The sequence below is a fragment of the Squalius cephalus genome, assembly GCF_949319135.1.
Source record: "Squalius cephalus genome assembly, chromosome: 8".
In the NCBI taxonomy this organism is placed as follows: domain Eukaryota; kingdom Metazoa; phylum Chordata; class Actinopteri; order Cypriniformes; family Leuciscidae; genus Squalius; species Squalius cephalus.
In genome coordinates this window covers 32,747,099-32,772,225 of record NC_137129.1, presented here as the reverse complement: position 1 = coordinate 32,772,225, position 25,127 = coordinate 32,747,099, and the positions used below count along the sequence as shown (strand labels likewise).

General features: G+C 38.3%; 2 protein-coding genes across 9 annotated transcripts; one reads left to right on the top strand and one right to left on the bottom strand.

Annotated features, from left to right (window-relative positions):
- Positions 1 to 2,512: 2,512 nt before the first annotated feature.
- On the top strand, positions 2,513 to 3,336 carry LOC307162877 (prostate-associated microseminoprotein-like; the record flags this gene model as incomplete). The annotated part of the gene is made up of 3 exons (XM_079878598.1): positions 2,513 to 2,621; positions 2,783 to 2,891; positions 2,972 to 3,336. The coding sequence occupies 3 exons, from the start codon at positions 2,513 to 2,515 to the stop codon at positions 3,147 to 3,149; spliced, it is 396 nt and encodes a 131-aa protein (XP_079734724.1). The 3' UTR covers positions 3,150 to 3,336.
- A 1,310-nt stretch (positions 3,337 to 4,646) lies between these two features.
- tpm3 (tropomyosin 3) lies at positions 4,647 to 25,057 on the bottom strand. 8 transcript variants are annotated; one of them, XM_079879612.1, is made up of 10 exons: positions 24,787 to 25,057; positions 23,392 to 23,517; positions 15,286 to 15,419; positions 15,063 to 15,180; positions 14,716 to 14,786; positions 14,273 to 14,348; positions 10,772 to 10,834; positions 10,096 to 10,165; positions 9,772 to 9,850; positions 8,719 to 9,094 (listed from the first exon to the last, which is right to left on the bottom strand). In XM_079879612.1, exons 1-10 carry the CDS (start codon positions 24,898 to 24,900, stop codon positions 9,091 to 9,093), a joined length of 855 nt encoding a protein of 284 aa, XP_079735738.1. In that variant the 5' UTR covers positions 24,901 to 25,057; the 3' UTR covers positions 8,719 to 9,090. The 8 variants fall into 8 exon arrangements, with proteins under 8 accessions (XP_079735739.1, XP_079735737.1, XP_079735743.1 ...); XM_079879610.1 differs by lacking the exon at positions 14,273 to 14,348 and adding an exon at positions 12,673 to 12,748; XM_079879613.1 differs by lacking the exons at positions 8,719 to 9,094; positions 9,772 to 9,850 and adding an exon at positions 4,647 to 5,867.
- Between the last annotated feature and the right edge of the window lie 70 nt (positions 25,058 to 25,127).

Sequence of the window (25,127 nt, the reverse complement as noted above, 5' to 3'; positions counted from 1 at the left end):
CAACATTACAATTTGAATCAGATTTTTTAAAATAAAATGTGATGTAGTTTATATGTGAAAGATATTTTGTAATATTCCATATTTTATTTAGTTCAAAAGTCTGGAGTTTTTAAAGGGAATGAATACATTTATTTAGCAAGAATGCATTCAACTGATCAAAAGTGAGTGTAAAGACATTTACAAGATTTATATTTTTACATTTATATTTTTGAGCAAATAAATGCAGCATTGGTGAGCATAAGAGATGTATACTTTGAACGATAGTGTAACTTCAAAGAACATAAATCAACCCTTTTAGTTTCTGTTTGACGAACAAATCCAGTCTAAGATTGTTATGTCATGGCCTACTTATAATTTGCATAAAGAGTTTGTGGTGAGTCCCCACAATACCAGTTATTTTTAACCTTGTGGAGACATTTGGGAACAAGACAGCTTATAAATAATTAGAAATTATGTTTTTTTTCTTGAAAATGTGAAAAGAAAATGCAGAAAGTGGGGATAGGGGATAGAATATACAGTTTGTACAGTTTCGCTGTCTATGGAAAGTCCCCATTAAACATGGAAACCCAACATGTGTGTGTGTGTGCAACAATACTGTGCAGCAGGTGTGTTTGCATTAGCAGTGCTGTAAAGATTAAGACAAGACAGACAATAAAATACAATTAGACAAACACAATCTTGTCTTCCCAAACATCTCTTTACACTTTGTTATCTGAACTAATGAGTTTATCTGTATTTCAATGCTACAACAATACACAGGCAGAAAGACTGTAACAGATTTCCATAATCACTAATGACTGACAACAAAATACATCGACTCAGACACACAAGAGCATCAGTGACGTCATTTATTACGCAGGCATGTTTGCCTGTGTTCATGTCATGTGTAACACACAACGGCACGTTTTATCTATGTGCATGCAGAGACAATACTGTGTGTAAATACGCTGTTTACACACACACATGCAGACTTAGTGTCTGTGACGTCAACCCTGATGACATAAAACAATACGTTGCATGGGTGACCTCTCCGATGTGAAGTCGAATATCATCAGCTTCTAAAAGTTATAATGTGACCTTTGACCTTTGAAAGGGCAAACGAAAAACCAGAAGCAGACACCTGTCTTGTATTGTTACAATTATGTAACCACTGAAAAAGCAATAAATAACTAAAAAAAGAAATGTACTGTAATTAGTGCAAGAAACAAGACTTAGAATTAGTATATTCTCCATTTTTTGCCAAATGTGTTTGAAAAAATATATAATATAACATAGTTTATTAAATTTTGTGCCCATTTTTTAACAAGGCTTATACTATTACATAATATATATATAATATAAAAAATAGAAATAGAAATAAATAAATACGTTTTCCATTGATGTATGGTTTGTTAGGATAGGACAATATTTGAAAATCTGGAATCTGAGGGTGCAAAAAAATCGAAACATTGAGAAAATCGCCTTTAAAGTCGTCCATCGTGATTGTGCTGCATTCACTCACAAAAATATGTGTTATATGTAGCTTATTTACTTGTGACTGGGTCACATATAATATAAAAACATAATTCAAGTAAACTTTAAATGAGAATAGTCATTAGGCGATTTAGGCTCACCCCTCTTATCAGCAGTAAAACATTCTGTGTGCACAGAAAGAAAGAAAAGAGAGAAAGAATAGAGTAAGGATAAACATAAATGACAGAGTGGGGGAGAGGTGAAGATGAGAGGAGAGAGATGGAGGTATATAAAGACTCTGAGCATCAGGGAGAACACAAGAACACACCAGAACAGGACAGAGGACGGAAACACCTACAGATCTTAAAAGGTAAGAAACTCATAATTATGATCTCTTTAAAAATGCAATGCTAAATGACTAATCAACTTTCAAAAAGTCATGCAAAATAATAATAATATAATAGGCTTGATAGCACCTTTCATACAAGGAATGCAGTTCAAGCAGTCTTTATTATAAATTGGTAATATATTCCAAACACACATATGACACATTTTATGCCAAATACTGCAAAATTGGGAAAAGTAGATAAGATTTAATATTGCAATATTTCTGAGGAATTTTAGACATTCCCTTTCTCTCTTTTAGATAAATTGTAAACATCTTGTAGTATACTGTTTTTATCCAGCGTTCAATAATAATAATTTGATCTGACATTCTGATACTGGTAAAAGCTGTAATGATCCATTCTGCACTGCTTATGCTAATTTAGATGTAAAACTTTATTTTGAAATCACAAACAATACCAAACAGAGCTAAAAGTAGTTTTTTTTTTCTACAAGCAACACTATTTTTTCATAAAAGCATTTTTCAAGAGTGTTACAAGCACTCCCTGTGGTATTCTTACAGTATCCTTTTTACTATTAGTGGAATAGAAAATGGCTTGCTATTTCATGTGCTTTTAATAAACGCTTGTAAATACATAAATATCACTAGTAGCTCACAGTAACTGAGAATAAATGTGCAATTGCTCATTTACCCTCCATTTTTTTCCTTCTAGACATGCAGACGAGCGAGATGAACGTTTTGCTAGCTGTGTTTTGCGTGGTTAACATCCTCCATCTCTGTCATGGGCTATCAGGAGGAGGAGAATGCTACTTCAATGCAAAAGGTAAACTAGACTAAACAATACAAAGGAAATGGTTCAGATAAACACAGAGCTTAGAAAAGAAATACGGTAAAAAATAGTTTCAGTCCAACAATAAAAAGCAGTTTGAATGTACATCAAATGATCTGTTACTTAAAGTGGTAATAGTCACTCTTTCACTGCAGCCAGCTGTGAACACAAAGGCCGTGTTTTTGACATCGGGGAGTCCTGGATAAATGACGAATGTTTCCAGTGTGTGTGTTTCGAGCCTTTTGGAGTGGGCTGCTGTGAACAGTAAGTTCGCATACTTGCACGACTACAAGCCCTCTGTATGTAGCTGATATTGAAGCTCATTGTTCTTTGCTGTCCTCTAGTGGAAAGCAGCCAGTCGATTACCCGCCCTGGTGCGAGGCCGTTAGAAAACCAAATTCCTGCACAGTTGCTGTGGTGATGAAGGCCAACCATAAACTTCCCTGTCTATTTGGAGGGAAGAACCGCTTGCGAGCTTCAGATGGGCTGCTGTGGAAATCAGAGAACGACCCACTCTACTAGACTGAATTACTGAATTACCAAATGCAAAATATCAGTTATATACACACACATTCTTGTACATCTGTCTTTGTGAGGAGGTCATTCATTGACACAATGCAATCTCTAGCTCCTTACCCAGCGCCTAACCCAAACTCTTAATCTAAACCTACCCTTAATCTAATTATAACCTTATCCTTAAAACCAAGTCTTGACCCTCAAACAGGCCTTTAAAGCGGTCTCAGAAAGTGAGGACCAGCCAAAATGTACTCTTTTTGTCCTCACTCCGATGGTCTAAAACTCACAAAGATAGTTTGTACACAAGTACACATACACTATGTTTGCCCATATAAAAAAAAAAAATTATACACTAATCCCTGGTTTCACAGACAAGGCTTAAACCTAGTCCCATGCATGTTTAAACCGTTCTAACGGAAAGCAGCTTGCTCTGGTATATCTTAAAATATGTCAGTGCCATTGTTTTATCTCAAGATGCACACCAGAAATTTGAGAAAAGCTACTTAAATGCCCTAATTGAACTCAGGCCTAATCCTGGATTAATCTAAACCAGGTGTCACCAACCCTGCTCCTGGAGGGCTACAGTCCTGCAGATTTCAGCTCCAACCCCAATCAAACACACCTGGACCAGCTAATCAAGCTGTTCAGGGTTGCTTGATAATTACAGGCAGGTGTGTTGGAACAGGGTTGGACCTAAAGTCTGCAGGACAGTAGCCCTCCAGGAGCAGGGTTGGTGACACCTGATCTAAACCCTGTCTGTGAAACCGGGCCATACTGCTCAAAAGTTTCTATTTTCATATACATTTTAAAATGTAATTTATTCCTGTGATGCAAATCTGAATTTTCAGCATTACTTCAGTCTTCAGTGTCACATGATCCTTCAGATCACATTCTAATATGCTGATTTAAGAAACAATTCTAATGTTTAAAAGTTATTTGTGGATAACATGATTAAAAAATAAATAAAAGTAAGGATTCTTTTATGATTAGAATGTTCAAAATAATTTATTGGAAATAGATTAGTACTGTACTGTATTTTAATGACACACACACACACTGTTTGACTATTATTTAAAACTATTAAACTATTCAATCCACGTACAGTGGTGTCTTAAGTATGTCATGTTAAATATTTATCAGAATGTTGTTTACATTTGTCAAAATCCTAGTTATTTTCATCTGATATAAGTTTTAAATCCTTGTATGTTTATCATAACTGAAAATTAAAAGGTCAAACAAGAATTTTTTTCCTGACAAACTGATGTCCATCTCTAAACAAATATCAGTGACAGTGTGTGAACATTCAGTCTTTGTTTTCTAGAAACCACACTACAGATAATTTCAGAAGAGACTCCAGAATCCAGACACACACAGTGGTTCGGTGACAGTAAAAATCATGGTCTTTATTTAAAAAAGAATTTAGGTATCATTACACAAGATACAGACAGTAACAAAGTGATTACACATCATTGTGGGCTCTTTCCAGTTAGAACTATGTGTTCACCCTTTTTTAATCTTTATACTATTAAGTGTTACTTCTCACTCCCATTTACTGTGTTCATAATACATATTTAGATCTGCACGGCTTTTGGACCTTTAGAATCTGGCAGTGCCACTGCTTTGAACCCAAGGTAAAAAAAAAAAAAAAAAATCCTCAACCTTTCTTCCCTGGGTAGAATATGGCTCTTTAAAGCAAAAAAAAAAAAAAAAAGTAAAAATACCAAACCAGGCCACCAGAGTGAGTAAAGGAACCATGAGTTGGCCTCTGCTCAAAAGATGCCCACCATAAGCCCATAACAGTGCAGCATTTCACATAGTGGTTTGCCATACTTTTGTGTTAATATGCAGGGGGATTAAACCCAAACAATGAATACATATATTACTCAAAAAAACTCCAAAATAGAAGCAAAGGCTTTTATTAAAACAAAAAACAATAACGACAAAAAACAAATGGCCCTCACGGCATGGTTGTGCATACTGTTACAGACCATACAGTGTGGTTTTGGTCCCAAAACCTGTAACGCCGACAAACAGGCAGCAGAAACTTGTGCAGGATGAGAAGAGTGAAGTGGTAAGAGGAGAGCAGTGGATCAGGCACCAACAAGACCAGCAAAAACATCCTGCGTCACAGGATCAACAGGACAAAATGACTGTAGAGTGATCTAAAGCCAAGCATGAGACAGCCAAGATGGCTTTTATGGCACAAAATGTTAAGTAAATCACCCTTCAGTAAAATTAAAGAAAAATGTAGGGTTTTGGCTGATGTGAAAAAACTTGCCACAATCGTAAAGCTCTGATCATGGACCAAAACCAAAAAAAAAGGAAATGCTACCCCAGGGCTAGCATGCAACATTTGACACTTTAAGAATACCATAGTAGTTTGTTCCTGAAATCACTTGGGATTTTCTGAGGAGATGAGCAGTGAAGCCTATTAAGGGCTCCAGAAAGATTAAAGTACTTTTGAACCATTGAGAGGCACAGCATTTTTGCTGGTTGGCTTGGTGAGCCCGTCTTCCAGTAGAACGAGAGAACGGGATCAGAAAAACAGCAGAATCAGATGTGCAGAGACAAAGAAAAAAAAAATGAGATGAGGGTGTCAGGAAGGGAAGAGGCGGCTTTTTTTTTTTGCTCCAGGTCTTCCTTAGAAACTGTTGAGCTCGCTCAGGGTCTGGTCCAAAGTGGCATGGATCTTGACGTTCTCCTCTTTAGCATTTCTCAGTTTATCTGCAAAGAAAAAAAAAAAGAATTCCCAGAAGGAAAGCAAGTGAATCAAATTGTAACACAACGTTGTACATGATTTGTTAAATAGGGGTTTGATTTGGATGTATGGTGAAGACCACCTTCATGAAGTACCAGTATAGATGGTTTTCCAAACAACTATAAAACTGTTCACCAACGGCATCAGATTGAAAACCTTATTTTCAACTATAGAGCCTTTTGAGCTTGTGTAGTAATTAGGGCTGGCCCCTAACAGTCGACTAAACGTTAGTCAAATATGGCTTATCGTTTGAAACATGCAAGTAGCAACTTTCAAATGCTGCTCGCTTTAACGTTAACCTAGATAAATATGCGCATATCCAAGTGTTTGAGTGGAGTGTGGAGGCTAAAGTATAGCGGGCTTCATGACCGCAGGCGCGATCCCTTGCATTTTTTCCTGACAACAACAGAAACTACTTAAAATACACCATTTTTGGTCATACAGATTACACTATCTACTTGTGTATTTGTGTAATCCTAACCCTATAGCAAAAAAAAAACAAAAAACACTGTGCCTTTGTTAAAATAGAGGTCTCCTTGAACTGGAGCGCGTCAGCATATAGGCTGACTTGCCTCAAAGACATAAGATATAAATCTATAGAAAGCTTGAAATGTATTATATATACAAAAATAAATACTCTCTGCTTATGTAATATGTATGAAAGGTCCATTTCTCTCTATTTCTATTCTCTCTATACTGTGGAGATGGCGAGGCGGAGGCAGCATCGTCAACTTCATCTTTCCAGCCGTCACGGTCACAGAAAACACTGGTTTATTAATAAATAAACTGTCTCCGTGCTATTTTTTCCAACATATCTAAGTGCTTTGCAGCAAGCTTTATGCGAGCCCTTGAGCTCGGAATAGGCTATATTAAACGCTCATTATGGTTTAGTATTCCCCTCAGTATACATTTAAGTAAATCAATTAAAATAAACGTGCGATTAGTCGACTAATGTCTTAAATGAATGACTAATAGTCGAGTAGAAAAATCTTTAGTCGGGGGCAGCCCTTGTAGTACTTAAATTCTGATAAAAAGTTAGTTGCAATGAAACGGAAGTAGCAACAGATCTTTTCTTCCAAATTGTGAAATGCATCCCAGTGAGAAAAAAAGTAGGGTTGGGACTTTCAATTCATCAATTGTTGTTTGGATGGTGGCAGATTTGAATGAAAGCTTGCAGTCGATTGTAAGAAAGGGGCGGGGTTTAAGTGGACTAAATGATTGGAGAAGTCCACCATCCAGAAGACTGAGTTACGACATTTTGACTAAGAATTACAAGGTCAAAATATTTGTAAAAAATATGCACAGATTAATTGTTCACTATAAGATCAAAATTAATTTAGTGACTTGTGTATAGGATGAACTTATTTCATGCCGACTTTAAGCAACCACTACTAATCCTCTCCATCAGTACTATATTTGCATACCATTTCAGGTTTAAAGGTGCAGTATGTAATATTGACAGCAAGCAGTGGAAATGGAACTGCAGTCCAAATTCTAAATATTGGAGAGAGACTCAATGCTCACTGGTTGCCATATTGAGAACATGCAACAGGAAGGAGCGCGATTAACAATGGAAAGAGACGAGCCTTACACTGCAAGTTGATCAGCTAATGTATACGTTTGCAATGTTTTTATTGTAAACGAGGCTTTTTAGATCTGGTAGAATCTGTGATCTGACCCAGCTCGATTGCTGGCATCTATGGCTGCAATACGCTGCTTTTTCTGCCAACTGGCGCTCTGTGTCGAAATACTATTGGGTCAATTGGCAGGGGGCGGGACCACATGGACCAAAACAAAAACTCTTACAAGAGAAACACATTTCAACGTAAAATAACAGGCTGTTGCATTGTTTTTCGGAGAAACAAGTCTTTGAAATTATGTTTCCTAAATCTCTGCAAACATATCGTATTACGTTTCTGTACAGTGAAAAATTACATACAGCACCTTTAATAAATCCTAATTATGAAACAGCTCAAATTTATGGTGGCAGACACTGTCGATAACACTCACCCAGTATTAATATTGCGTAACACTGTCAATGCTTTGCTTTTACTATAGCACTGATAAACCAATTTTAAGAGAACTTTACAGCTGAATGAAAGACTTTTAATTTTGCTCAATTGCATGAGGCCTTTCATTAGAACTTCAGAAATACAAGAACTTGTTTTTCAGAAGTAACTTTCAACAAGGCCTCTGATCGTTTTCAGCAAATAGCTAAAATTTCCCGTAAACATTTATTCATCCTTCTATAACAAAAATCGCATTACTTTTGCTTAAATGGTTTAAATAACTTCTCAAAAGTGCTCACAGATGTTCAACCTTCTTGGCAACCAGTTTCCATTTTGAAATAGGAAGTTTCCTTTTTGGAAAAGCGATACCGATTTGAATGGGTAGCAAGAGTCAATGTTTCTAGCCAAAAGAAGTGCCAGTTTGTAAATTCTTATTAGGTCTTAATGCATTAAATTAATGCAAGGAAACAGTATTTAAAAAAGCGAAAATAACCATAAATGGTTTAAGATTGTGCATGTAAACTCTTTCCTTCAGTTAGCTTAGGTATGAAAAAAAAAAAAAAAAAAACACATTTTTGGGGGAATATTTCAGCTTTTTTTTCCTTAATTTCAGACCTCCAAGTCTATAGCCTTATGCACCAGAGATATTCTTAACTCATAGCTAAAACGCATGACTAAATCAATCAGTGAAAGAGAATTTATCCAAGCTTTTATCTTTCAACCATAAGATATTATTCATGCACAATCTAAAATAGGCAAATGCTTGGTTGTTTAACACCAGAACATTGCAATAAGAGACAAGCAGACATTTAAAAGAGAGCAGAGCTTTTTTCCTCCATTCAATAAACATGTACACAAGGCATGAAAAATACAGCAAAAGAGAGCAAAACCAGGGACAAAAGAACACCACACATCTCTGAATACATTTAGCTGCAGATAAGAGGAAGATGTTGGGGCAGATAATGAATATCTAAAGAACAGAAATTCAGAGAAAGCAGAAACAGAACAGGGCTTAAATGGAGAAACTGAGACTACAGAAACAAGCACATGGAAACAAATACATGAAAAGGGAAGTGTACACAAAAGATCAGAAGAGAGATCCAAGAAATATTGACAGTCAGACAAGATGAAGAAGAATTTCTTGAAGTCACAGTCAGCCACAGAACAGTCCAGAAACTCTTTATCTGTAAACAGACACCAATGGTAAATACCTCGTGAGAATATTTCTACATTTCAGAACGGGGAAAGTCGCAAATTTAACAAGCAAGCAGTTAAGAACAAATGTTAAAACCAACATCAATAAAAGCCACAGCTCTAAAACAAACTAGCTCAAAATACCAATTTCAGGATAAAATCCTTATGTAAATGAGAGCCTTAAAGGGGACATATGATGGAAAATATGGTTATTCAGGTTAGTCTACAATGTCTTTCCTCAATCCAAAATACCCATTAAGCCTATAGAAAGTAAGATAGAAAACAAGTTACGAAGTCCAACTAATTAGTACATTGTCCCCCTTATCTGTAGGTAAATATGAAACCATTTCATAGTTAGCATATTAGTTACTTGACAAATGTATATGGGTTAGAATCACACTATAGAGGTCACGACGCCATTCACACAAACTCGTATAAAGCAGCAATTCAAAAGAATCTGAAGTAACAGCTCCAGTCAACGATTAACTCCTTGCGGCTGAGCTTTATACTGTATGGTAAAAGTATACGATCAGAGGTTATGAAGCTCAAGGTTAGGTAACCAGCTCGGTCACGAGACTCAAATCTGTCATTGCAGCAAAACTCAATCGTCCTACAAAAAGCAAACCATAAGTAGCAGTCTCACACACATGCAAGGGCCAATATTTACATAGAGGTCATGTCGTTGAGAGCATGATCCAGCTCCTCACTAATGGCCTTATACTTGAGTTTCTGAGCGTAAAGCTCATCTGTTCACACACAAAAAGAGAAAGACAGAACAGAGGAAGGAAAAGGTCGGAAGAGGGAGAGAGCATGAAGGAAAGATAAAAGGAAATAGGAAAAAACAGCAAAAAAAGATTATGAATGTAACGGAGGAAAGGAAAAGGACAGTGAGATTATGCTAAGAAAAAGAGTATGAACAGCATAAAAAAACCCACAGGGTCATTATAGCTAATGGAAGGAATGGGTGGTAAAGAGAACGACGGAATCATACCTTCCAAATCATCAATGGTCTTCTCCAGTTTGGCCACAGACCTTTCAGCAAACTCAGCACGGGTCTCAGCCTAGCAGAGAACAGGGGAATTATATGTAAATAAAACCATTAAAAAAAACTATTTTCATTACTTGAAATATCTCATTTCCGTTTAGTTTAAGTACTAAAATAACGTAAGCTAAAACTTTACAGACAAACATTTTAATGGTAAATAACTCTGGCAGGGAAAGACATTCATGCATGATCAAACTACTAGGTAACATACAAAAATCATGATTATCTATAGAATAAAGTTATTGTAATTGGTGTGACGTGTGCAACATAACCAGTGGCAGGACTACACTTGTTTTGTACACAATTTTTGCTTTTTGTTTACTGTCATGTTCAAATTTCCCTCTATGAACTACATTTAAGTAAAAAGAAATCAGAAAGCAAAATAATATGCAACTAAGATCCTTGCAATTGCATTTACATTTAATAGATGCTTTTATTGAAAGCGTCCTATAAAATGTTTAGCAAGCCCTTTCTCCAGAAGGTTTCAACTTGTGAATAGTCTTCAGAAGACACAGGGAACAACACATTTATGAGGCCAAATTTGGTAAACATTTAAATATACATGTAACCTTAAGATAACAGCCCTAATAGAAACCAAATCTTCCATGAGAAGTTCTCTCACCTCCTTCAGCTTATCAGTGAGGATCTTGATTTCTTCCTCATACTTATCTTCCTTCTGGGAATACTGTAGGGAAAAAGAAGAAATATGAGTTGGGGTGGGGTCTTGTGCGAATCTTACAACTCGGCATGCACAAACACCCTATGAGTTAAGTAATTTTGGGTTTGGCACACTTCAAACAGAGACGACCAATTTTCTGACACTTTAACACTGACATGTTTCTACAACAGCTCTTAAGACGTAAGGTAGCGCAGCTGTCTATGCTTTGACCCCCCCTTTTCCTCGAAGTTTCTATGTAGGCCGGCTGAGCCCTGGCCTGCTGCTGTTGTGCAAGGCTTGTGACACGATGGCTGATTTTGCCGCTGTGTTCTGCCAAAGTTTTAAACAGATCAGGACATGTGCGCAGGAATGCAGCTGCAACATCAACAAAACACTAGGTATCATAGAAAGGGAAAAACCACCATACTTCAGAATTCAAGGAGATTCACAAAGATGTATATACAAACATTACATATCAATTATATAATCTATAATAATTGGAACCCTTTTATTTCCCTAATTATATATATATATATATATATATATAAATAATTAAGGAAATAAAAGGGTTCCAATAATAGCAAACCACCTAATATTATATAGTACTTTATTACACGGCTCTGTGGAATACTTGGTCAATCGCAACATCCAGCGGTATGTTATTCCCCGATAACACAGGCTCATCCGGGTTACTGAAGTCAGCAGCGCTATACATTTGCTAAGAGCGTTTTTTCTTCCTGGAAGTTTTTCTTTTGATGAGCTAATAAAATATTAAAACTCAGTTGAATCAATATTTTGTGTACAGTTATGTCATCCAGTATCATGGCGTCGCTCTCTCGTTTCATACAAATGCAGCTGCTGCTATTTTGCGACTATTGTTTTGTACACTGTTGGATTATAAGATAACAAACAGGTATGATTTTAAAACCGTTTCATCTCAAATCAATATCTCTTATCCACATAATTATTTTTGTAGCGAAATGCTGTGTAATAAGTGGTATGACTGTACCGTATCCCTTAAATGTCCGTCTAGTTTGAACTTGTAGCGCAAGCAACTGCTCTCTCTGCAGAAGCTTTGCATTTAAAGACCTAATAAAATACTTCAACTCAGATCAATATTTTGTGCCTATTTATTTACTTATGTGGCAAGTAACCGTGTAATAAGTGGGAAAATGTACATCCAGCCGATTGTTATCTCAGAATAAACCCCATTCAGGCTGATGCAAGACCTGATCACCCTGTCGGGGTTTATTCTGAGATAACAGGCTGGATGTACATTATCCCTTACGTAACACACAGCATGCAGTCAAATCACATGCAAGCAAACGGGCGCTTGTGTCATAAGTTGATTTCATGCAACAGCATTTATCGGCATCACTTCTGCTTAATTAGTCTGAAGGCATCCGAGACCGGTTGCGCTTGATTCTAAGGCACCAAAATGGTGACACTTCATTTCATTATGCAACAGACCTTCAGGCATGCTAAATAACATCTCATCAGGTTAAGATGGATATGGAAAATGAGAGGGGGTCTTTACTTCGCCCCTGTGGTCAATTACAGCTTTCTCTTGATGTAATGGTCTACCACTGTAATCTGGACCGACATATGTGGCCTTTTGCTATGGATGATGATGTACAGCCGTACATCAGGCAAAAGGCCACTTGGAAATGAGGAAGCTCATATTATGCACACGAGCGGATAGATCACTGGTTTGGAAACTAGAGAGCTTAAATTTAATTGCCTGGAAGGCAATTCGCAAGGCACATTTGTGGGGATTGAATCAGAGTTCCTTTGAGAGTTAAAAAAAGGGATGAACACTGCAACCAGTCAGAGATCGTGCAGAATAAAACACACACACACCCTACCTTCTCAGCCTGGGCCTCCAAACTCTTAAGATTGTTGGTGACATTTTTCAGCTCCTCCTCCAGCTCAGCGCATTTGCTATATACAGAGCAGCCGTTTTGATTTTGGAGGAAGCAGAAAAGAAAGGGGCACAGGGCAAAGGGAAGACATGAAGACAAGCCAGCAGAAGTGGCAGAGTGATGACGTTAAACACATGAACAGTAAGAGAGGCCTTAAATAATCGTTTTGCGATGGACAGTTCACTCAAGAATAAAAATTGTCATCATTTACACTGCCTCATGTCATTTTCATTATGTAGGACTTTCTTCTGAAAACACAAACAAATATACTTTGCAGCCCTGCTTGCACATGACCATTCAATGAAGGTGATTGAGGAGCTCCAAAAATGACCAATAATACATTTTTTTAAAAACTTTAGCAATTAAATACATATTTGGTGAATGTGACTTTTCAGAAAATTTTTTTTTGAAAAAAGGTACAGTTCCCCCAAAAATTAAAATTGTGTCATCATTTACTCACCCTTAAGTTGTTCTAAACCTGTATGAGTTACTTTCAAGTGCTGAACACAAAAGATGATATTTTGAAGAATGTCAGTAACCAAACAGTCGTATGGCACCATTGACTTCCATATTTTTTTTTTTCCTACTATAAAAATCAATGGGGTACATCAACTGTCTGGTTACCAACATTCTTCAAAATATCAGTAAATGACAGAATTTTCATTTTTGGGGGAACTATCCCTTTAACGACTCTTAAATGCGGTTCCTCATTCATATGGCTTCAGAAGCTTCAAAGAATATAGCACACATTGTATTAACCACTTTTGTGGTCATTTTTGGAGCCTGAAGGCCCTCAATCACTTTCACTGTCACTGTATGAAAAACAGGAAAATCTGTTTTTCAGGTCAGAAGAAACAATCATAAGTTTCAAACAACATGAGAACATGACAACAATTTTCATTTATGCATGCTCCATCCCCTTAAATGTAGTGTAGTTTGAGTTGTCATCTATGCCCAAAGTGCTAGGTTTTTATAACATACTGCCAATTTATGATTATACTATGAGCACTACTGTGTGGTTGGTGTGAGCAGATTTTAAGTGTCAAGGAAGCAAAACTAGCGTGATTCTAAAACTGAAAGTTGCCAGGAGCTGTTCTAAGCAGTTTGTTGTGGAACATGAACACGTACGCTTCGGATTTAGGTAGATAAGACAACAATGCACAGCGACTGAAGCGTGTTATGTGAGCATGCAGATCATGCCACTTGAGTAAATACGACTCATGCGGTTTACAAAAGAATGATCCCTGGAAGTGGATGGTTAGATGAGCGAAAGGAAGGTGGAAAGATGAAGGGATAGGGTGGAAAGATGAACTAGGTAAAAACAGATTAAAAAACGACCAGTGCTGGAAGGAGGAGTCTTCTTTTTTTTGTTTAGCTTTTTTTCGTTGGTGACTATCTTGCTAGTTCACTTGCACACTTTCACTCAAGTATACAAATTCTGGATCCAGGTAGAGGGCAACATTCTCCAATTGTCTGTACATCTCCAACAAACGGACACATAGCATCCGACACGTAAACAGACTTTTGCAACCAGGATATATACCTTCTCATCTGAGGCGTGCAGAGTCTTCAGTGTCTGGTCAAGAGCTCTCAGCTCCTCCTCCATCTGCTTGACATGGCTGTTAGTTTGAGTGGGGAGGGGAAGGTATGTCAGGTCAAAGGTCACACATGCCCAAACACAAATGAGAAGGGAGGGGACATATGAATTTAAGATGGATTCAAGCCAATGAAATCACTCATACACACACTCTCTATCTTTCTCTCTCTCTCTCACACACACACAAAGGAGGATTATGGTTATGGTAGAGCATTCCTATTGTCATGCAAAATTAGGCATTTTCTCACGCTGAGTGAACAATGAATTTGAGTTTTAATGGGACTAAATGGACACTAAGGAATATGAGCTAAAGCTGACAGTATGTGTGGTCTGTAAATGTGTTCAAGGATTATGTGCATGTATATTTTGATTTTAAAACCGAGATTAACCTCTCAGCAAGCTCTGCTCTCTCCTCTGTACGCTCCAACTCTCCCTCAACGATCACCAGCTTACGTGCCACCTGTAACACACATCAGTACTTCCTGGTTATGGAATTTATTTTATTTTACAAGAACAATTGGTACGTGTAAAACATTTATGCACTATTAATTCCAACTTGTCAATAAATAAAGCTAAAACTTAAAAAAGGAATGGAATAAATTCAAATAACTTTAGGTGAAAAAGTAATAAACTAAATGTTGCCTTGGCGATATAATTAAGAAAAGTGCAAGTACTAAAATATTAATAAATACTATAATAGTATACAAATAATCCTAAAATAACACCGTTATATTACCTCCTCGTATTTGCGGTCGGCCTCCTCAGCAATGTGCTTGGCCTCCTTAAGCTGGATCTCCTGGAGCTCCATCTTCTCCTCATCCTTCAGAGCCCTGTTCTCAATCACCTTCATCCCTCTATTCCATAGAGAGCGCAAATTAAAAGGAAAGTAGGGCAAGTTAGGGTGGGATGAATGTAGAAATAACATAACTCTGAAAGCGTACGTATGTTAAAGCACGTACCTCTCGCTCTCATCTGCGGCCTTCTCAGCTTCCTCCAGCTTCTGCAGGGCTGTGGCCAGTCTCTCCTGAGCACGATCCAACTCTTCCTCAACCAGTTGGATACGCCTGTTCAGAGAGGCCACCTCTGCCTCAGCCTACAAGGCAAACATGACAAAAACAACTTGAGATTAGAACAGATAGACTATTCCACACAGGGAGCGTGAAGTGAAGTGAAGTGAGATAAGGAACAGGAGGGTGGGAAAACACTTGGATAACCTAGAAGGATCAAGCCGACAAACATGGAGACCAAATTGGAAAATGGAACCAGTGAGACAGTGGAAAACCCTCATGTGGTAGAATCATTTGCGAGCTTCTGCTTGAGCAGAGTGGAACCACTATGTTTGCAAAGGGCAATAATAATGTGCAGAGTGAGTGTACACAATGATTAAAATTGTTTTAGCAAGGCGGCACTATTAAAATTGCTCTGACTAAGGTTAGGGATTTTTCAAATCCTTCTTCCAGACAACATTTCATCGTGGAACTTGTTGCACTGTTTGAGCTATGGACATGAATAATGCCTCAAATCATGTAGCTTACTGATGATAAGAGGTGTGCTATAACTTTTTGGACTAATTGGCTTTAAGATGTTCACCCAACGCATGAAAACATGGCCGAAAATGACAAAAAAAAGACAAAAAGGAAATGGACATTTCTGGATCAAAATACTGTAAAGACTTAATTATTCACAAGATCATTGCAGCTTCCTAGCCACGCCTTAGCAACAATGTAACAACCACAAATATCATGGGAATAGGCTCTTGACAGTGTCCTGAGGCCCTTTGGGGCCAGCCATATCTAGACAATATGTAGCTAAACATTCAAACAGTCAAGATTTCAGAATGCTTTTAAGAAAAATGACTAAAATTACAAGGTTACCAGTTCCATTCTCACAGCAGTATCTGAAATAACTTCTAGTATGGTGTCAGAATTCGTGAGGTAATTTTTTTTGTAAGTGAACCATCATTCATGTGTAACTTAAGGAGGGGCACTTCAGCAACATTTATTTAAAAAATATATAAAAAATGAACATTGTTTATACAGTAACATCAAAGATGACTGAGAAGCTTTACTCATTGGGCCCGAAACGCAAAAGCAGGTTAACTTCCGCGCGGCCGCGCCTCGTCAGCTGAGAAACAGCGCTCGTGCACGGCTTCCGGATATGACGACACCGCTAACAAATACTGGAGTTTCGCTCCTAATAAGGACAGAGGAATCTAAAGTCTGCGGGGTGAGTTCATCTCACGCAATGCCAAAGAGACGAAAGGCATGGTTGAGCGATAAGCGACTTCAAGCAAAAAAACTGTATCCAAGACGAGGGTCTAATTTAATTAAAAACACATAAAAGTTGCCAAAGGTTCGAATAGGCTGCTATATGCCCATGTGACGTGCGTGAACAACTCAAAGTGCCGAGATGAGCACCTGATGACCCAGATGTTAATGTACTCGAATGATAACGCACCAATGACGTGAAAAGCACTATTTGAACACTGAATTACACGAATGGATGCGTCTGTTTTAAAAAAATAAGCCAGTATGAATGATTCAGCGAAACTATTTTGTTACTTCCTTTAGGCCTCACCCGCAAAAAAAAACCCAACAATGTGAGACTAAGAGGATGAGCTAAAACCCATCAGAGGTTAGCACATCTAAGCACACACCAAGTGAGATGTCATCGCACGATTTTTGTATTTATTTAAGCCAATATATCTCGCTCTAAGTTTTGCATTGATCTTATGGACTATAAACCTATAAGCACAAATGAAAATCATCAATGAAGATGAGTCAAGGCGCCAATTAGCTTGTAGGTTTTGCAATAACCATCTAACCGGCCCATATTTTCTTGGACTTTATGGTTTAGAATGAACGTATCGTTATCACAGGCCACTCTAAAAGCACACTCGATGATTATTAAATATCGAAATAAGTTTTAAAGAGATACAAACACATAATTCATCGTATGGGGCGTTGGATCTGGGTGTGAATGTATTTAGCGCACGAGCTTGGCAGAAACGCATGTGATACAACATTACGATTGTACGGATACATGCGACACTTTAACGTGATTAAAAAAGCATCGCTATTGATACAATGATACACTTACCTGCTCCCTGGCACGCTTCTCTTCTTCGACCTGTCTCTGCAAAATCTCAGCTCTTTCTTCCGCCTCATCTGCCTGCTGTTGTAAAACTTTGATTTTTCTCTTAACTGCATCGATGCTGTTGGTTCCGGCCATTTTAATGTATTACTTTAGGTGTAGTGTGGTCGATTAAATCAGATTCCAACCGAGCAGCGTAGTAGTGGACCGAGCCGCGAAGAAGAGGAGGAAGGAAAAAAAAGTCCAAGGCACCAACGCCCCGCCAACAAGTCAAACGCAGAGCGAGTGGAAGTAACGCGAGGATCAGATGGTTCACGCGCTTGTCTTTTTAATCGCAGCGGTGCTTTCTTTAATCTTGTCAAATAGCCTTCAAACAATAGTGTTTGTAAAAAAAGAACAGAAACGAGATATTGTCTCCAGCCAGAAGACTTTTAATGTTGAATTTAGCTTGAGCGAGCGTTTTGATGTTCAAGCAGTCGGTCGGTTTCTCATTCGAATTAATGAATGAGTTTTAATGTCATGAAGTCTTTCTTTCCCTCCCCTTGCTTTCTCTTCACCCAATTTGTTCGGTTGCCTAAAACTCTTCCTTTTTTCGGCCCACTTCCGGATTACCCCACCCTGTCCCCAACGGTTTAAGGGCTGAGAATGAGGCGTAACTGATCCTGAATCAGCTGCGGCGCAGAGTCAAGTCCCAGCGGAACGGGTTCACGGTTGATCTCCGGTCAGCAGTGTTTTACACGACCTATTCTTGCGAAGAGCCACCCCTTGTTTTACACGTGTCCTGCCAGGTATATGACGTCGGCCAAATAAATCATTGGCATTCCAGACAGGCCACTCCTTAATCCAGGAATGTGCTTGTAGATCAATGAGAAACTATTAGGCTATTGTGATCAATAGAATGTTTGACATTTTGAGAGTCAAAAGAGAGGAATTGAGTTGGGGCGAGTCTTGGACGCTTGCGATATGATTTTAGTGGGTCTCCCTTTTTTTGAGGCCCTGGACAACATTCCCGGTCATCCTTTTATATTAAAATAATTAAATGTAAATGTTAATCAAAATTAATGTCAACACAAACAGTTAATTAATAGGCCTACCACTAAAAAAAAGTTGCTGCCTTAAATTTTTAAGTACAATCAACTTGGATGTTTAAGTCATTTCAACTTAAATTAAAATGAAAATGACTTTAAAATGAGTTGAATCTTGTATAACTTATAGGCCTAATTTGTTTTATTTAAATTGCTTAACTTATTTTAGTGAGTTAAAGCAATGTAAAAACATGTTGTCATAACTTATTAATCTTTTTTTTTTTTTTTACAGTGTAGTTGTTATGAAATTATTATTCATTATTACATTTTGGTGCTTTTTGACAATTAAAAGGAATTATTTTGGTCTTATCACTTCAGAACCAGGTTATAGGCTGTAATTGAGAACAAGGAGTGTGGTAAATCATTTACTTGTAACACTCTGATTCAGTGTCTTAGTGGAGTCTGAATAATGACAAAACAAAACTTTGTGTGTATATATATATATATATATATATATATGCTGAGTTGTGTTAAGCTAACAACATTATTCACGGAATACCTAATGAAATTAAGATATTTGATTAATCTGTAATTGCATCTTTTAAACATTGTGATTTGGATTTAAGACTTTCTAGAGATTCCATTATATAATTTACCCACAGGATTGCATGAGGTCATAAAAAAGAATCCACTGAATAAACTGAATTCACAGGCCTGGGCAAACCCGAACAAGTAATGCTGTCTGTTCTCTTTTTGTGGTGAGTGTGCAATCTATCTGGCATCCGTAACTATGTCCTAACACTGTTAAAAGTATGCCCATGGGTATGGTTTTTATATGCTGATTTTGTAATTCTAACCACAAAGACTTTTTATATTGGTGGGCCTTAAAAGGTTTAACCTCAAAACAGTGTTTAAGGTAAAGAAATGCGACTGATCCTGAATAATTCTGCTGTAGACAAGCACTGTATGTTGCATCATCATTTCCTGTCTCACCCTTCCTGCCTCCCTTCACCAGTGTGGAACATGTTCCAAACTCCATACATAACTTGGGACAGGCCCTTTTATCATATGTTGCCACCATCTCACCAGACGATGGCGCCAGCTGATCTAGATAGACTGCATTGTCACAACATCAGCTGTGGCAGAGCCCCACTCATGGAATCATACATTTTTTCTCAGCTATAAACACACGCACACACACGCACGCACGTCAGCTTTATTACTCTAGTCTTCAGTGTCACATGATCCTTCAGAAATCATTCTAATTTGCTGATTTGCTGCTCAAGAAACATTTCTTATTATTATCAATGTTGAAAACAGTTTAATGGCCCATATTATGCTATTTTAAAGGCTACTCATTTTGTTTTGGAGGTCTCCAATAGGTTCACATGCATCCACGGTCAAAAAACATCTAATTTTCTCATAATATACATCACCTAATTTGTCGAAGACTCTGAAAACGGTTTGTTTGAAGATTCAGTCTCTGTAAACTCCTCCTTTCCGAGAGCCTACTCTGCTCTGATTGGTCAGATGGCCCGGCCTGTTGTGATTGGTCTACAGCTTACAGCGCGTGCCAGAAACTAAACGTTGATTAGCCTACCTGAATTTCAGCTCCATAAGGCTTCCTCAGCGCTTAATATACAGTGATACGAACATTAACGATGGCGACTGTTTTTCCGTATCAATTCCGGTGCGAGTCCTCTTTCTTTTTAAGTGCATCAAAGTGGGTTCACAGTGCAGACATGTCGACAACACAAAACAAACTCTTCCAGGCCTCAGCTACAACTAGCGTTTGAGGGCGGGGCGTTGTTCGCAGGCAGCCAATGAAGACCATAGGCTGGCATTATGAAAATTTGTTACATTGTTAACAGTGTAACAGGAAGCGAGACTGGAATTGCTGACGTTTCGTTCCAGCAGTTCAGAATCGATTCTTTCTTTTAGGAGAAAATAACTTTATTCGCTGTGCAGACCTTATAAACAGCTATATTTAACTCTGCACGAAAGGTAATATTCGAAAAGCATAATACTTTATGGAAACCGTGATTCATTTTTTTAGGATTCTTTGATGAGTTGAAATTTAAAAGTGACCGGACTGAGCATTTTTACTCTTGCTAAGAGCAGAGGTTATAGATAGTGTCTGTTTGTCTGGTCTGATGGTAAACTGCAGGTTATGTCTCTAATGGCCTGTTGACATTATAGGTTATAGGTGACAAGATGCATGGCTTGACATTCTGACCTCCAAGACACACTCACATAAACACATGCTCACTTACATCAAGTGGGAAGAATACCCACTCACCCACCAGGAGCTGACATACTTAATTAAGCATTTGGAAAGCCTCAGAAATTGACAAACTTCTTTTTCTGTTCTAAATTTTTTCAGTTCTGCACTATTTGTTTTGTACAAAGGTTGCACCCATCCTCTTCACCATATCTGTTCCGAACACTGTTAGTCAGCTTGCTCAGAGCTCTATTTAAAGGATCCACCCCCTGATTCAAACCGGATCACTGTCTGGTCGGCCTGTCTGTCAAGCGCGCACTGCATGACGATGAGTGACTAATTGAACTCTGGTCTAGCAGTAAACTCCAGCCGGGTTTACTGCGAAACTCTTTTTTTCCCCACTGTGTGGGGTAGCAAGGTAAGTGATAGCTTGGGTGGTAAAGTTTTGACTCAAGGTTGCGATGAAAATAGATTTCAAAGCGACAGCTGTAATGTCACAACCCACACTCACTCATTTAGTATACGTGGTTCTATGAATATGCAAATTGGCCGCGCCCACTCACTCACACCAGCTCAGAGATCCACTAGTTGACGATCAAACGTTGACGTGATTGGTTTCAAGGTAGTTTGTGACGTCAGAAACACCAGCGATTTTAATCGGCGTTTTTGAAACTGTCTTTGGTTCACTGCCGTTTTAAGGAGAAAATACTCAGCAATGTCCTGACCTATGAATTTGGATATGGGTTGTCTTAAAAACACCACATATAAACAACCTTAAAAGCTGGATTTTCACCACAGGGGGGCTTTAAAACCAGCTAACAGGCCAGCTTGACTACTTTAGTCTGATTTAAGATGGTTTTCCCCATGTGCTATGTTCTTATTCTTTCATTCTAGTTAAAAAAGAGCAGTCTCTCTTTCACACAAATACGCACACACACAACCTTCAAAGCCTGTGGTTTTCAGTCAGGGGAACATCTTATGAAGGCCAAACTTCATGACAACAGGTGTGTCTGCTATATCCGGAGCCCAGAACAAAGGGACAACGACAGGCAATAATAGACATACTTGCGGTGACAGGGTTGACTGTGACGGCACAGCCTTAGTTTAGCTGTCAAAGGGAGAGTCAAGTTACACAATGGCGATTAACAACAATTTGCCTTTTTTTTTTTTCATTTGAAAGTTCTCATTTAGTTCTTGAGGTGTATATGAAATGTACATATGAAAGTATTAGCAAATATTTTAAATTCCTCACTGAAAAATGGAAAGGATTCTTTTTTCAAAAACTACTAAAGCTTTAAACCTCTACTGAAAGTCTGTTCGTGCCTGGAATGTTCTTTCTTATGTTCATTGTGTTCTTCTCACAAACACACTGATTTACAGCCCTGCTGCTAAATTTGCAGTCTCGAGGTAGTAATTTTCTCACCGAGGCCTTCAGGCATGAGTATACGAATATATGAGTATCACCCACACTTTTTGTCACCTCCTGCGAGTTATGGATGGGTTGGGAACCAAGATCGATTCAGAAAGAACTGGTTCTATTTGAAATAATATATATATATATTAGCTCAATTGACGCTCAAAGCTCAATACCATCCGTCATTGAGCTTTATACATATATATATATATATAAAAGCTCAATGACGTACGGTTAACAGTTCTTAAAAGGGTATTTGCCCATCGATGAAGACAGAATACCATATTTAAAATATTCTAACAGAGATTCCAAAGCAAATATGGTGACGCAACAACATCGCTACTGAAAACAGAAACGATGGCACATGTGTGGCGTCCAATTCCCAAATGAATGACTCAGATGAACTCAGACTCATTCTTGAACAGATGATTCTTACGAAACGGTTCATTTTGGTGAATCAACGACATACAGCGCGACCAGTGTAATTCAATTCCCGAACAAATGATTCTAATGAACCGATTCTTTTAAGTAAATCAACAACATGCAGCGTGACCGAATGTGCGCGAATGTTTTTATTTTTTTAAGCAGGTTCTTGTTAGTGAATTAACAATATACAACGAAACCAGTGTAGTTCGATTCTGAATGAATGACTCTCAAAAGCCGGTTCTTTTAAGTGAGTCATCAACATGCAACTTAACCAGTGTTCCAACTCTGAACAACTGAGGCCCTGTCCCAAATGGCACACTTCATGTACACTTGAGGTCTTGCAGACTTAAAATGGCCACTACGTGTGCGTGTCCGTTAAGTCCACGAGACCGTAGGGTGTCCCATTCATCAGGTGCTCGCGAATGCCTACTTTACGGCCTTGATACACACTTCTGCAGAGCCCACATTGAAGCAAGCTCCACAGTGGATCTCTACCCGACAGTCAAAGTGGTGTTATGTCATGAAAGTGTGGACTCAAGAGGAACAGGTTTTAGGGTGCCATTTGGGACAGGGCCAGACTCTCAACAGCCAGTTCTTTTTTGGATTTCAATCCATGTAATTACTGACTGGTTGTTCATATGACATTGTTTAGTTAAAGATACACGTTATGTGTTATGTCAATATAAAACTAGTGTATGAGTACATTTAAGGGTAGATGTTGGAGTCTGGATGGTTGACATCACAGCCAAAAAGGGAGGTAGTGATAGTGTCAGCTGTGGAGGAGTGATTGGAGAGAATGAGAGGAATGGAGGGGCGGGCCAACAAGAATCCCGGGATAAAGTTTTAAGAGTTGCATTTGTGTGCTTTGCGATCGTCAATCACTCACATCCGCAGCCTTCTTCTCAGATATCTCCAGTTTCTCCTGGGCGTCCTTCAGGGCCTCCGAGTATTTATCCAACTCATCTTCAGTTCCCTTCAGTTTCTTCTGCATCTGAATCAGCTCATCCTCATGCTGGGAGAAAGAAAAAAAGGAATATGAGCGTCATCCATCATAATACGTATTCACACAAGCACTCGTGCCCCAATCACTTCTACTTCAAACTGGTCAAGTCTTTTTGCCCACCTTCTCCTGGTGATAAGCTAAGTCACGCAGCTTACCAAAGCCATTCCTTGTCCTAATGTCAATACAATTACCCTCACAGGCAACCCAAATCTTTCACACGTCCTCAGCCCTATCCACAACTCCCTTCTCCATCTCTTGCTAAGACTCTGTTTATCCGCCCTGCATTCCAGTGGCAGATCACAGCCTTGCAACTGCTGTTTAGTGTTGGGATCAGGATCTCAGACTTCACAAATCAAGCCTTGGCGGTGGACGCTCTTTTTCCAAGAGGGATATTTAAACAGTTGTCAGCACTGCCAGGTGCATTATATTCTTAACACATTTAAATATTGTAAAATGACCCGGATTATGGATTTCGTCTCATGCTCAGATGAGTTGCCTTTGGTTTGGTCCAGAATGAAAAAGTTTAATAATTGGAGAAGTGGGGCTTTGATGCTTTAAGTGTCAACAGTGTTTCTTTCAAAAGGTTATAAGCACCATTAACCCCTTTCAATTCAAGAGGTTAAACATGGGTTTTCAGTGACCAGTTCTTAAAGGGATAGTTCACCCAGAAATGAAAATCCTGTCATCATTTACTCATCCTCAAGTTGTTCCAAACCTGTATGAGTTTCTTTCTTCTGTTGAACACAAAAGAAGATATTTTGAAGAATGTCGGTCACAAACAGTTGATGGTAGCCATTGACTTATTTAGTAGTTTTCAACTCTTTAGTGACCGACATTCTTCAAAATATCTTCTTTTGTGTTCAAAAGAAGAAAGAATCTCATACAGGTTTCGAACAATTAAATGATTGTAAATGATGTAACATTTTTATTTTTGGACATACTATCCCTTTAAATTATTATATATTCAGCCTCCTCCAATAAAAAAAAGTTCTTAAAATTCTTCTTTTCCCATTATTATACATCACTTATTGTAATGTAATAGCCTAACTAAATGTAATTTATACACATTTTAGAATTAGAAACATCCTTAAAACTAGTAACACAAATGGAGATGATGAAAAATGCTAAACAAATCAGAATTATATTTGTATGTAAATAATAATAATAAAATAAATCAAAATAAAATACAACTCTCTCTAATCATTCGAACTCAATTAAAAGCTCTCAAACTCAAGATCAGTTTTGGTTATCACTTTGACCTTTCCTCTTCCCCCTAACCTGTTTGCTTCTGTCCTCCGCTCCTTTCCTGTCGGTCTCCGCCTGCTCGGCCTGGTCCAGGGCGTTCTCCTTATCCAGCTTGAGCATCAGCATCTTCTTCTTGATGGCCTCCATCTTGGTGTCGCTGAGTAGGGCTCACGGTACGAGAAGAAGAAAGTGGCGGTGCAGTAGATGAGGGCTACTGGTTTAGGAACAGAAGCCGGTTAAGTGAGGAACGTGGAGAGAGGAAGAGAGAGAGAGAGAGGGAGTAAAGTGGGGAAAGACCAAACTCAGCCAGGGATAGTGGGAGGGCATTTATATCTGTGGGCATCATGCCCCGCCCCTTTTCAATTAAACCCCAC